At 35.2% G+C, this 14,962-nt stretch overlaps 1 protein-coding gene across 16 annotated transcripts in view; it reads left to right on the top strand.

Moving 5' to 3' along the window:
* The window catches only part of dlg2 (discs, large homolog 2 (Drosophila)), a 417,220-nt gene that overhangs the window by 227,532 nt on the left and 174,726 nt on the right, over positions 1-14,962 (top strand). For 13 of the 16 annotated variants that reach the window (XM_030154920.1, XM_030154919.1, XM_030154918.1 and 10 more), the window contains one exon: positions 1,999-2,058. The exons of the other annotated variants lie outside the window; for them this stretch is intronic. In XM_030154920.1, the coding sequence (XP_030010780.1) occupies positions 1,999-2,058 (60 nt within the window). The remainder of the gene's footprint in view (positions 1-1,998; positions 2,059-14,962) is intronic. 16 annotated transcript variants of the gene reach the window in all.

Raw genomic sequence — 14,962 nt, 5'->3', positions numbered from 1 at the left:
TTTAATCTTTTTTTTATATCTATAAATTGGCTTTTTAATTCAGTGATTAGCTGTTTCTTGCCTTCCTCCATACACTGTTCACATCTAAAACACTAATTAGCACGATGTTACACCTTATTTGTTACATATTTTATTTATATTAAAGATGTTTAAAAATCTAATGAATGCCAGACTATATCTTATCCTCATTTTAGGATGGATGATCTGATGAAAAGATCATGTTAGATCATATCATACTTCTGTATTTCCTCTAAACTTTGCTGCACTGTTGAACTTAATCTGAAACATGTCATCATGAATTTATTTCATCAGCAGAACAAAAAAAGGTGCACAAGCTCCTGCAGGTTATAAACAAACCAGATATATTTAGACACTAAAGAATCCCTATACACACATTACTTTATTTATTAAATTTTTTTTGTATTAATCATTTTTATTTTTACTTACAAAATCACAACAAGAGACTACAAATCACCAGAAATAAAATAAAAAAAAACAAAAGGCAAAAACCAAAACAAAAGAAAAAGACATTATTTTTTATTTTATTTTATTTTTTTAATTCAACCTTTATTTAATCAGATAAAATCCCTTTGAAATCATGATCTCTTTTACAAGGGCAAGAGGTCATGCAGCACGTGCCATACCATAATGAAAAACAGGTTCAAAGATCAGTGATAACAATTAGCAACTTTAGCCTAGAACATCTGTGTAGGTTCTCATTTGCCCAGGTCATCGTTCTTCTTGGTAGTTCTTCTCGTTTCAACTGGACTAGTTCAGCTCCTCTGAAAACATTTCGTCTCTCATCTTAGAGACTTCTTCAGTTCTGACTTTCCAAGTTCCAGTTGAACATAGAACAACTACCAAGAAGATTAGATTAGACCAGTAACAACATTAGCCTAGAAGCATTAAAGATAGAAACAACCCACGACGCAACACTCTTTGTAACATAGAGGAGACACTCACCAGAGTTAAAACAGGTTTTTAGAACTCTGTTATTCATTTATTTAATGGCACAATCTTTGTAATTCACCTAAAAAGCATTAAAATCGTCCACATAATAAGACTGTCTCATGACTCAGCTTTATCCCCATTGTTTCTTTTTGACGTTTTGGAGATGGTGTGTTTCTCCATCAGCGTTTAGATGTTTCTATGTGTTGTGAAAGGTTTTGTCTCGGTTCGTTTGCTCTTCCTGTTCTGTGTCATGAAGCAGTGGTGATTAGTGTAGGCTGTCCGTGGCATCAGATCTGCTGTCATGCATTGTAAATGTGGCTAATAAACCAAGAGAGGGCTGCCAAACATCTGCTGATGGTCTGCACATCAAGTCTCCCGTTAATGTGGATATTATTTATATAGATCTATCACAAACACCCTTAAAGCAACCTTTGCGTTCATTATTTCTCTAGGTTTAAAGGGAACTCATTATACTGTAACTTTATGTTCCGGGGGAAATTAGGTGAGTGTGGATGTGCTGTCTCTGCACCTTCCTGGGTGTTGATTTCAACAGAGGAGTGATGAGTTAAGTACGGCTGCAGAGCTGAAGTAGTGTTGACACTTGGCAGTGATTTCACCAGCGTCGGTGTCGGCTTTTTGACAAGCTGTGAACACAAATACAAGTGATGCTTTGGCTTGTTGTGTTTGTTTTAGAAATCAGTGCGAGTCTGTGATTAGCACAGAACTGATGGTGAATGGCTTTCGTTTGGTTCATTGGCCCAGTGCGTGATGGGAATATATCCCACTGGGTATGTAAGAGAGGCTCTTCCTCATTGTAAAAAATAATGCAGGAAGCCAGAGTGGTTCACTCCCCCTCATCCTCATCCAATCTTAACCCCTTTGAACATTTTCCCCCTTCCACTCAACATATGACTGGGTAACCATTACTAATGCTTTTTTATCCTGATGCATTAGGCTCCCTTCTATTTCTCTCTACGTGTATCTCTCTTTCCCTTTTCCCCTCAAGTATACTGGCTAGTGATTTTGTCTTTCGTTTCTTACCTGCAGCCTGCACTGGTTACCCGTTTTGATCTTGCATACCCGGGTGTGACCACAGCAAACTACATGGCAAGTTTTATTTGATTTTATTTTGATTTTACCTCCGGGTAATGTTACCCCCCTGTATTTTATTTATTTTTCTGGTATCATTTAAAACTTTTCCTTATTTCCGGGTCCTCATACCCAAAAAAAAAAAAAAAAATTGATGTCCCCCTCGATGCTGCATGGACTTTGTTTTGGTGTTCCCTTCAGTCCATTGCCTGAAGATCTTTCTTTTCTAGGCATTTCTTGTGGGTTGCTACCCTTTCTTTTTGCCATACCCACAATCTGTTAAATTAATCCCATGTGTGTTTGTGACCCATTTGCTTGCTAGCGAATCCCACGTGCTTGTTATGGTGTTCCTGTGTATGGTGTTAGTGTCGGTGTCCAAGTATAAAACAAATCATGTATTACTATTATTTCACTGTCCCCTGGTCTTCCCACTCTCTTTAACCTACATTGAGTGTTTTTGTTTGCTTGTTGTACAGTTATATTACAACAGCGAAGTCCATGTTGCAGCATGCGCCACTGTGCCTTAACCCCCACTTATGGTATGTTTTAACTAATGAAGTATTACTGGTGCTTCTTCATAACAATGCTGATATAATTTAACATGTAGGTATAAAAAAAAAAAAAACATTTAAAGGAGTCCAGGCTCTTCATAATGAATATGGGGCTTTCATTTTGACAAGGAAACTCAAGGTCAGTTACTAGCTGTCAGTTTATAGCACCCAAAGTGAAATAAAGCCTATCAAATGTTGTATTTCACAAGAGCCAATGGCGCTGTCTGCATTTAGAAAAGGACAGGAGTCATCGCTTTAGTCCTAGAGACAGTAAAGAGACACTGTGTTCATTATGACCAGAAATGTTGAGATTGATTCTGCAACTGCGTGACTGTTTACAATCAGAAGGAGCTCATTTGTTTTAGTAAAACAAAACAATAAAAAGACGTATTGTTGATACATAAATCAGAATTCCTTTTTTGGGTAATTAATACTCTTGACACACTGTTTCTTGCTTACAGTAGGAAACGGAGGTAAACACGCCAAGAGTTAGCTGCTGTTCTGTTCCCTGTTTACTGTATACAATGAAATAAATGATCGATTTGATCTGTTTGATGAGGATGGGAGGAGTTTTTAGGTTTAGCCTATACACATTTAATCAAATGCTCCATAACACAGATTTATTCAAGCACAGTTGATGGGATGGCCTGAGATTTATTATGTGGTTTTACTAGGAGTTTACTGGAAAAGCTTTGGCAAGGTGACACAGAGTCGTCTATAGTGTATAAAATGCTGGTAAGTGATATCCTTTCATCACCTCTGTGTCTTTGTTCGAAGCTCAGATTGTTTTGTCTTTTTCTTTTTTTTTTTTCCTACTTTATTTTATAGAGCTTTTCAACATTAGTAGAACTTTTCAACACTTAACAAATATAATATTTATAATTTCAAGAAATGTGTTCATAATACAAAGATTGACACCGGACATAATAAACAAACAGAACCCATAGGAAAAAAACAAAAGGCAATTAAAAAAAAAAAAAAAAAGCGCATAACAAGACAGTCAAGACAGTGCATTCTGGTACGTTTAAGGAAAGAAAATAAATAAATAAACAAACAGGTCAATCACAATATAAGATTGTTTTGTCTTTTTATCACATTTTTGTGCACAATTTTCTAGCTAAAATCTTCCTAAAGGGGCTATATGTAGTATTTCTACTTTTACACATTAATATATGAAGTAAAATTATCATTAGAGTGTTTGGAATAAAGAGTTCTGAAGTTCTGTCAAAGATGCCAGTGTTTTGGATTGTAGAGATATGAAATGAATTTATTTACCATGATGGGATGGGGGTATTTATGAGACCACTAAAGGGAGTATTGAGTCACTCTGCTGGTGTCACATGCTGCGGAAAATTAACACCACACAGCCTTTGAGTAAAGCATCGAAAAGTGACCAAATGGTGTGACAACCACTAAGAAACAACTTTTAGAGTCAAAGAAAAGAAATGATAAAAATAGATGCACTGCGTCGTTTCCACTGGACACAGCAACTTATCTTTCCTAAGTTGCCATTTGTTGATCCACAGTTCAGACTAAACTGTGGCAGTTCTGACCTTGTTTGTTCGATTCCAAACAGAGCTTTAGTTCAGCTATTGACAACATAAATTGTAGAGAAAACAGGTAATCTGCGGTTTAACTGTGGCTGTTTTCTATCTAAAAACAGAGCTAAGCTAACAGATCTATAATGTAAACGATCACAGGGTCCCTGCAGGGTCTTTAAAGTCTTGAATTTAAAAATCTGCATTGAATACCTTAAAAAAAGCCTTTTAAAGGTATTAAATTTGATATGGATGGTCTAAAGGTATGTTGCCATAAACTTGTTGGCTGTGTTGTGTTTAAATGTGTCTGGGAAATACCCAAACAGCAAAGAAAATAACGTTAATTGACACTTGACAAATCATGTTAAAATTAGGAAACAATTATTCCTTAATGTGCAGCCCACAGTGAGAAATGACTCGACATTTTCTTAAATTCTACGAGCCCCAAATTTTTGCCAGTATGACCGTGAAATGGGCATTAAGATCTGTTCTAAGTAGTCTTTAAAAGGTCTTAAATTTAACTTGCAGAAAACAGTAGGAACCCTGTATCAACTGGCGTAGCACATGAAGATTATAAGACACAGTGTTATTTTGACCGACTGTAAAAACAAGCAGCTATGAGTTTTAGTTTGAAGAAGAAAACTTGATATCATAAATACAGATGTGTGTAAACAGTGAGCTTTATACCTTATTCAGTGAGTGATACAGTCTGTGGATACATAGCGTTGGTTCATGGGTGGTTTCGGTAGTCCTGGTATGTGACTTCCTCCTCCTGGTATGTGACTTCCTCCTCCTGGTGAGAGTTTGGAACATCAACACATAGAACTCCTTTAAAAATGTCATCAGTATCACAGTATGTTTTACATGAATGACATATTTTCTTGGTAATTAAAAGATCTGGATGGAAATCAATGGGAAGTACTTACTTTGCTTCTAATCTACCGGTTGGTCCTCAACGTTCTCACACCTATACATCTGATTAAATAACTATTGATGTTCTGTGGGTGTAATTTCCTGGTGGGCAGGTTCCCTCGTGGCTCAGAGGAGGACCTGACTCGATCTTTAATGCGAGTATGGGAAAGGCAGAACGAGGCAGAGGAGTGTGTACAAGGGCCGTGAACAAGCCCAGGACCATGAATTTGTTCTCAGCCCTATTTGTTTCCTCTCAGCCTTGGGACTTTTGAATGAAAAATTGCTTTAATACAGCCGGTGTAATTGTAAAGGCAGCAGGGAGGCAAGAATTATGGTTTGTCTATGACCAGAGGAAGTGTAACCCCTCCCTCGCCGGCCAAATCAAGCTCCACAGATTGGAGAGTCTGACTCAGGGAAGACATTATTGATCCTAACTGCTGCGTTGTTCATCGATCGCCAGCCTCTTTCCATGGTAATTTCAGCTTGTAAAAACACATGCATTTTTTGGCAGCAAATAGTTTTTTGTCAATCAGACAAGGTGAAGTTTATAAGTCATAAATATGAGTTTAATGAACATTACAGCACCTGGTTTATGCTTAGTGAGGACTCGGCAGGGATCGTCTTAACAATGTACATTTCTTCGTTTTCTAAACTTTTATCCAGCAGTGAAAAAGATCACTTCCTTGATCCACACCCTGTTGTCATAATTCCACCTCTCTCTTCTTACCCACACAATAGGAGGCCCTGATTGCTTCATGGAAACTCTCAGATTGGCTTTTCAAAACACACTGTGGTTTAGTGGGGACGTGAATCACTGCTCTAGCTGCCACCAACTGTGGCTCATCAGAGCAACAATGACGATAAGAGAATTATTTTTCTGCCAAAACGCACCTCATGATGGCATTTTGCAAGTAGTTGATTAAACCAAGGACCGTATTTATTCATTTTACTCAACAGATGTTGTTCGAGGCAGTGCAGAACAAAGGCCAGTCTAAACACAACACAATGAATGAACGTTTTATCTCAATGTATGAAAACTTTAATTATTTAATAGACTTTTTCTGAGACTTCATACCTGTTGAATATCACGTCTGTACTGAGTTTGGGTAATATTTCAGAACTTTTCGCGGTTCAGACTAAACGCTGACAATTTTGACCTTATTTGGATAAGTCTGCACAGATCTTTACTGCAGCTGTTGACAACACAGACTATACAGAAAACAGAGGTGATTTGTGGTTTTCCTGTATCTGTTTTTTGTCTAAAAACATAGCCAAGCTAAGCTAATAGAGCTATAATGCAAAAGATCAAACAGATGCAGAATGTGAAGATTCAGAGACAGTATTATTTTAAGTTGTGAAGCAGCTTTTAGTTTCAGGAAGAAAACTTGATGATACCATGAAACAGATGTGTTTAAACAATGAGTTTTTATACTTTATTCAGTGAGTCATAAAGTCTGTGGATACATACTGTTGATTCATTGGTGGTTTTAAGAGGTCAAAGTGTTCTTAGTTCTGGGATTAGATTAGATTAGATTAGATTAGATTTTATTGATCCCACAATGGGGAAATTAAACGGTCAAGGCAACAACAGAATAAAGTGCAAGAAAAAAAGTGTACATGTGTAAGGATAGTGCAAAAAAAAAACCAAGATCGTGCAAAGCAAACAATAATGTCAAAATAACTCAAAGATGCAGGTGTTATCAGACCTCAAGTAATGCAAAGAAAACCAGTTCATACTCATTTCTAAACAACACAATACTAATGTTGGGACTTGGGAAAAGTTCAGACATCAGTATTTGGTGGAATAACCCTGATTTTCAATGACAGATTTCACACGTCTTGGTTCTCCACCATTGCTGTTGGATGACTTTATGCAGCTCCTGCAGAGAAATTCAAGAAGCTCAGACATGTTCGATGGTTTGTGACCATCCATGTTCCTCCAGAAGTTTTCAAAGTGGGTTCAGGTCTGGAGATTGGACTGGACCTGACAGGGTGTTCATCTGGTGGTCCGTCGTGCACACCTTTATTGACCTAGCTGAGGCCAGGAGCATTGTCCTGATAGAAGAACCGGTCCAAGTCAGAGTTTGGGAACATTGTCAGAGCAGAAGTCGAGTTGTTTTTAATAGTTATTTTTGGATTCCAGTTACTTTTGCTGTACTAATAGCACTGTTTTAGCCTATTGTAGGAGGATAGCAGTGTCTTTTCCATTGGACGTCTGTGCAAAACTTTACTGTTATTTACAAAATGTTGAAACAACAGAAGTGCGTAATGTCAGTTTTTCTATTAAATGACAAATGCAATGATTTCCTTATTTATTATTGCGAGTTGACATGAGAAGTCATTCCATAAACATGGCGACAAGTGTAAATATTGTGTTAATTTACAGTTATATTCATTATTGTTATTATATATTATTTTCTATCCCATACAAATTTTAAAAATGATTCAGTTACCGTGCTACGTTTCTTTAAAAACTCTTCTTCTTTGCTTGTTGTAATGTCCGTCAACATCGTTTTTTTTTTGTTTTTTTTAAATTCGTGTGACTCTAGTTGCGGAAAAAGGTCTTTCCATTGCAGTTTTGCGTGATATACAAATTGAGCTACACCTGAAAAACCACCTCTTGCCAGCGCAAAAACGTTTTCTCGAAAAACAAGAGTTTGGGCGAAAAAGTAGTTTTTCCATTATGTAAATTTTTATGTGCAAATTATATTCGCGCAATTTTTTGTGTCAAAGGAAAAGCGACTACTGATGGCCATAGTTGTGGTTTTTATACTTCTCCTTCTTAAATAAGACATGGATCAGCTGTTTATTCAGTAGGATAAGGTGTGCTTGTGTTGGAATTCAACAGACACAGGAATGGAATGGCTGTCATACATGCACACATGCTGATTTCACAGGAAATTGCGGTGATCTCTTCATTTTTTCCAGAGCTGTACATATTTACAACAGCAGGGAAATTGTATGAGACTTCCCATAGCAGTTGCGAGTTTGGAATATCAGTAATACTGCAGAGAACCCCTTCAAGGCCTCATACCTGATAACCTAATACTAATACACCTCAAAAACAGGTGTAAAGCTTCTTATTACATTTGCATAATTATTATTTTGTTCTGTAGGCTGTACAGAACAGCAGACCAATGTCACATTTTTTTAAGCAAATAAGGTTAACTTTGTTCGTCATCAGAAAGACAAGAAATGCATTTCCTCTAGGCTGAAAATCATATCAGAGTGAAAAAGAAGGCTTCTAGGTGGTGAATGAGTTTGTCGGTGCCGGGGCAATACAAATTGACAAGTGACTAGTGTCCTTGAAAGCGGCTGATTATTTTAAGGACAGCGTGTCGTGACCGTAAGGCGGCACTTCCATCACTCTGAATCTGTTTCTACCATCAAAGGCCTGTTTCATACAATTTCATGGAATTTCAGCTCTAGGAATATATAGATGACACATTTTATAGGAGCGAGATAGATGGGTTTTTATCTCCTTGTTTCTTTTATGGATTTTGCTCGTCTTAGAGACATTGAAAAACTGCTCTTAGAAAAATCTAGAACAGCAGAAAAAAAAAGGGGAAAAAAAGCTGCATCACAGGTTTAAGAAAATCCATTTCTTTCTTTCTAATTCATGTTCTACCTGTACAAAAGAGTTCTGCCTGCCAGGAGCTCAGATTCACATCTTAATTCAAATATTTGCCTTGAGCTCCGTGGCACTCAGACACGCTGGATTTTTATCACAGCACTATGGCCAAAAGGAAGCAACGTGCAAGTCTGATGTACAGGCAGCTTTATTGTTCATTGTTTTATGAGGAGAAAGAAAATGGCTCCTCAGCTTCTGTCAGATTCAATAATCTAGGAAGAGTGTTCTCTTTGTGTCCAGGTTTACTGTGGTTCTGTGTGCCCTGGGTTAACTCTTGGAAAGCCTTTTGTAGATTTCTGTAAAGGCTTAAATTAGGCCTGAACTATTAATCAAAATGTGTCACATACTATTATAAGTGAAGCTTTTTGGTGCAACACAGATTTCACAGGTTACAAATCATCATCTCCAAATGTAAGGGAAACAATTTTTAGTACTGAGCAAAAACCACATAATCAGTTTTATATGCAGTATACAGTTGCCGCCATCAGAAGTCATCAAAAACAATGGTTATGCAATCAAGTACTAACTCTTGTGTGTATCATGTGACTAAAACAGACAGAAAAGAAAACATGGAATGCCTAAAAGCACTGTTTTTTGTCAGTACAATGCCATAGATATTGATGTAAGAACTTAAGTCACAGGTGTCAAACATGCGGCCCGGGGACCAAATCTGGCCTGCCAGAGGTTCCATTCCGGCCCGCAGGATGAAAGTGAAAAAATTAACCTGAACAGTCAAAGGTTGTCCAAATCATTTTGGTTCAGGTTCCACATACAGACCAATGTGATCTCCAGTAAAAATAACAACACCATAACCCATAAATAATGACGACAAATTTTCTTTGTGAAAAATTTAAGTAAAAAAAATTAAGATTACACTGTGAAAGTATTTACATTTACAAAACTATTTTTTCACAATAAAATACAAATACATAAATAAAACCAAAGATGAACAACCCGAAATGTGCAATTTTAACAACATTCTGCCTGTTACTAAATGTTTGTTGCATTTATGGATCCACTGTGATCTGTAGTTGTGTTAATAATAAGAGATGTAATATTGTAGAAATTGTTCAAATTTTAGTTCCAAACTCCAAAATTTTAACAATATTCTGCCCGTTACTAAATGTTTATGTAACACTGTGTTTAATGTACATGTATAAATAATAAGTCGAGGCATAATATTGTTAAAATTGCACAAATTTTTCAAATGAAATTTCTGTTGTTTTTTTTCAGGTTATTCACATTTTTTGTTGTAAAATGTAAATATTTTCATAATTTGTTTTTTTTTTTTGTACTGAAACAAAATGAATAACTTGGATTTGTCACTATTTATATGTTATTAAGTCATTATTTTACTGGTCTAGCCCGCTTAAGATCAAATTGGGGTGAATATGGCCCCTGAACCAAAATGAGTTTGACACCCCTTCATAAGTGATTTTGGTTATTATCAAGAAAACCATGGAAAATGAATAGATATCAGCTCTGAAATTAAACTCTTATGAACTATTTTTGTTGTCATCATTATATTTGTCCAAATAAATGTACCTTTAGTTTTACCAGGCATTAAAATGAACAAGAAATTGAAGGAACCAAGGGTGGTCTAATAATTTTTTCCACGACTTTATGTATTTTTAGGGAAAATGAAATGCAAAAATAGTATCCCAGCTGTATTTGTGACTCATTGCTATTGTAATATGTGTCAGAATCATTGCAGTAAGAATAGTATTGTTCAGCCTGGATTTTAAAAAAAGCGTAGAGAACATATCATTAAAAAGAACATGTAAAATATAGTACATTATTTAATTATCTGTCATTGTTTTGGAATGACACGACTGGGGTTAGTTGTATCATATATACAGTTCTGTGCAAAAGTCATTTAGCTCAGTTGTTTTTGTAGGGTTGCAAAGGGCTCACACATTTATTTCTCATTCTTTTTTCTTCACATACAAGAAATGTGAACAGCCTTAAAGGGGTCATATTTATCTGAAGCCACTTTTATTAGTCTCTGGTTCATTTATTTGTGTATTTTGACCCTAATAGTTCATAAAGTTTGAATTTGAACCCTCCAGGTGCTGCAAAGCTATCTTTATATTCATTTTGGCAAAAAAATCAAGTGGATTTCTACCACCTGTTTCAATTTCTTCTTAATTTGTTACGTTTTATAACTAGTTACATCACGACATTTGCACGTATAAGGTCAAGACTTCCGATGAACATTTCTCAGAGTACGACATAATTGTCTGTCAGCAGCAGCAGTTGCAGTCCATAATAAAAATATATCCAAACTTCGAGCCCATTACCTAAAATGTTCAGTTGTTGGTTGTTTTAACGAACAGAAGTGGCTGAACAGGACAGAGCGCACAGTCAACAACCTGGAGGGGCGGGGTCATGTGCATTTAAAGGGCCAGCGCTCAAAACCACCTTTCTGGTGTCATCACTCAGAAATAGGGTTGAAGATGGACCTGTGGAGTTGAATTAATGAAGAATTCAGACCCAAGCATAGCATTTACAGTTTATGTAGACCACAGGGAAATGTTTTAAAATGCATAATTCCATTTTTAAAAGTAAAGCAAAATAGCACTCTTTTAAAAGACATGCAGAAAATATGAACTAAATTTGTTGTAAAGGTTAAAGTCACTATTTAGTTTGACCCATGACCCCATGACAAGAAGCAGCACAAACAGAAACATCTGACATGTAATGAATGAAACCTGGTATAAAACATCAGAAAATGAATGGAATAAATCTGATATTGTCTGAATAAAAATGTTAAAGACATGTTAAATGCAAAGGGAGGCCACATTAAATATCACTTTGGTTTATAGAAGTTGTTTTTTCCCCTCAAATTTGTGTTTTTACTGCTGTACATAGATTGGATCTTAATACAGAAACTGAGAAATGCATATGTGTGATCATTAGAACTTTATTAAACCAACAAACCTAATGTTGGATGAGGTAGATGTAGGCTATATCCTTTATTTAACCAGGTAAAATCCTCACTGACACTAAAATTTATTTTCCAGCAGCATAAACATAGTTAAAACAAGTCAACACACAACATTCATAGGCTCCAAAATGAGTAAAGCACAATTTGTAGTTATACACAGTAAAAGATCAAGACAAATTCAAGAACAATTTTAATGCAAATTTAGAAACAATCATATTGACTAAGTTGTTTGTTTTTTTTTCTCAATCCAATAGAATTCACAGGTTCTGACAGTTTCTGGTCCCTCAGCAGTTATTTTATGAAAAAGGGCATATTGGCATACTGGAAAATTCTATTACCAAAGTGTGTTCTGACTCTGGTTGTGGTTCTACTTTCTGAAAATTATGAAAAATGCTTGTTTGAGATTATTCCACAGGAGACTTTTTTGCTCAACAAAAATTCAGTGTGCAACTTGATTTGTTCTTGGTTCTTGCAATATATTAATTCTAGATCTACATTGTTTCATTGCGTCAGGAAAGAGTATTTTTAAACATCGGAAAGACTTGAAGATTTAATTTTTTAACCTTCAAAGAGCCTCCACTGACCAAAAGTATCTACAGATCTACAATATTAAATAACTTCTGAACCAGTAATCCTATCAATCCATGTAAATAATTGGTGTAAAATGCAATTTGTCATCTTTTCACGGTCATCAGATATCACCCATTTGGACATTCAGAGGCTCCGTAGTTACCATGGTAACAACGTCATCCTCTACAACATTGACTCAACAGTAAAACCCATTAAGTTGGCTCAATGACAGTGGATGGAGATGCATGTTTTTACATTCAGTTAATGATATATTTGACTGTTTTGATAGAAACCTTTGAATTTGCTCTAAGCTTTTATGAACATCTACATGATCAGTAAATTTAATGTAGGAAAATACCCGATTTTCACTAAAGAAATACAAAATGCAGAGGATGATATTATAATGAATTGTGATAAATCATTATGTTAAAGTTGAATGTCAAGAAAATTCATTTGGAAGTAAATGACCACTGTGTTTTTTTTATTTGTTATTTTTTTCTATATATATTTCTTTGTTTTTTTTTTTTTTTGTTTTTTTTTTACTTTTTTCTCTAATAGTGGGTGGGGAGAGATAATGGTTAATTATGGTTCATTCATAGAAGCCGTTCTGGCTTAGATTAAAACTGTTATTGGTCTCAGTATACATTGTATAAGACAACTTCCTATTACCTTTCAACTAGAACACCTGGAAACATTGTACATATCAGATATTGCTATGTGTGTACGAAAAATTAAATAAAAAGATTTATAAAAAAGAAAAAAAAAGAAAGTAAATAACCACAAATAGTTCTAGGTCTTATAGGGTTTCAGTAATAAACTGTATGTTGGATATATAAAAACTACAGCATATAGCAGTTATACAATAGGATAAAAATGACCAGTCCTATATATTTTTTTGTACTTATGTGTTAAATGACTTGAAATGTTTCTATTATGTTGAATTCAGAGTAATGTATAAATTTAGTCAGTTTAATGGCCTGTTTCATTTTTTCCGTCAGCTGTGTCATATCCTCTGTAGTCACGTTAATATTTAATGTTACTTCCAGCTATTGCAAAACAATGACAGTGGATATATGCCTCTAAATGTAATATCAATAAAACTTTATCACTTTTTCTGTAAACATGATTTCTGTCTGAGTCACGGTATTGACTGAGAGCAGCAAAACATGACTTCATATGTCTATTAATTGAAATTATGTGCTGTGTTTCAAACTGTTTGATGTTTGGATCAAAGAAAAGTAAGAGAACAAGATGTGTTTCCTATATATTCTACATCAAACTCCAGTAAAATAATAGTGTAATAACTTATCGATAATGTCAACTACAATTTTTTCTGTGTTTTAGTGCAAAAAGTACAATTACAATATATAAATGTTTAACTTTACCAACTATCCTTAAACAAAAAAATGTGAATAACCTGAAAATGCATGAACAATCTTAGATTTATTAAGAAAAATAAGTGAATTTTAACAAAATTATACCTCAGTTTATCATTTACACATGTACATTTCAACTTACAGATCACAATGGAACTACAAGTTCAGTTCAATTCAATTCAGTTTTATTTGTAGAGCCCTATATCACAAGGTTGCCTCACAGGGCTTTACAGAATTAGTTGAGTGTGAAAATAAACAGCAATCAAATAAACAGTAGATGAAGGAAATGGGTTGTGGGATTGGTTAGAAGTGTTCTGAAGTTAATTAAAAAATTGGATGAAAACCTCCCCTCAGCACGCTACCTGACAGAACTCAGCTCTTTGTAAAGTTTTGCAAAGTTTTTCTGGACAATTACACAAAAGATGTAGTACCAGTCATCTGGAACTTAAAAATGTAGCATTTAACTTCATTATCAGTACAACTTGACTCTCAATAGTCGCTTTTCCATTTGACATCTGCACAAAACTTTACCGATATTTACTAAATGTGGAAAAAACAGAAGTGCATAATGTCTGTTTTTCCATTAAATCACAAATGGGATGATTTGTTTATTTATTGTCGCGAGATGACACGGGAAGTCATTCCATAAACATGGCGACGAACTTAAATATGGTGTTGATTTACAGATATATTAATTATTATTATATATAACCCTCTATCTCGTACTAAATTAAAAAATGATTGAGTTTCCTGGTGTGTCCACACATACCGCAACATGTTTCTTCTTCGCTTGTTGTGACATCCATCAACATCTGTTTTTTTAATTCGCCTCACTCTAGTTGTGAAAAAAGGTCTTTCCATTGCAGTTTTGCATGATATACCATTTGCACTACACCCGAAAAACCACCTCTTGCCAGTGCAAAAACTTGTAATCAAAAAATTTGACTTTTGGCAAAATTGTCATTTTTCCATTAGGTAAATCTTTATGCGCAACTTATATTTGCACAATTTGAGGGTCAATGGAAAAACGACTAGTGTCTCTTTGCAAATACCTCCTGTGGGCCAGACTGGACCCTTTTCAGTGCCGTTTTTTAGCCCACAGGCCGTATGTTTGACTCTCCTATTCTGCATAAATTGCTTGTTTGCATTTCCGCCCCACAAAATATCTACACAATAAAACAACTCTTCAAATAACCTTCATATATTGTAAGGTTATAAAACAGATGAAGCATTTTATAGTATGTTAAATTTATATGGTTTTGTGTAAAACAAACACCACCTTTTTTTTTTTCCTTTAGGCTCAAATATGACGGCTCAGTGATATTAAAATTAACAACAACCTGTAGCGGCAGTGCAAAAAGTGACTTCTGTCTCCCAATGGCAAAGGCAAAAGGAAC

Source organism: Sphaeramia orbicularis, chromosome 14 (genome assembly GCF_902148855.1).
Source record: "Sphaeramia orbicularis chromosome 14, fSphaOr1.1, whole genome shotgun sequence".
NCBI lineage: Eukaryota > Metazoa > Chordata > Actinopteri > Kurtiformes > Apogonidae > Sphaeramia > Sphaeramia orbicularis.
Note: the sequence above shows the minus strand (reverse complement) of the source record. Positions and strands in the feature narration are given on the sequence as shown.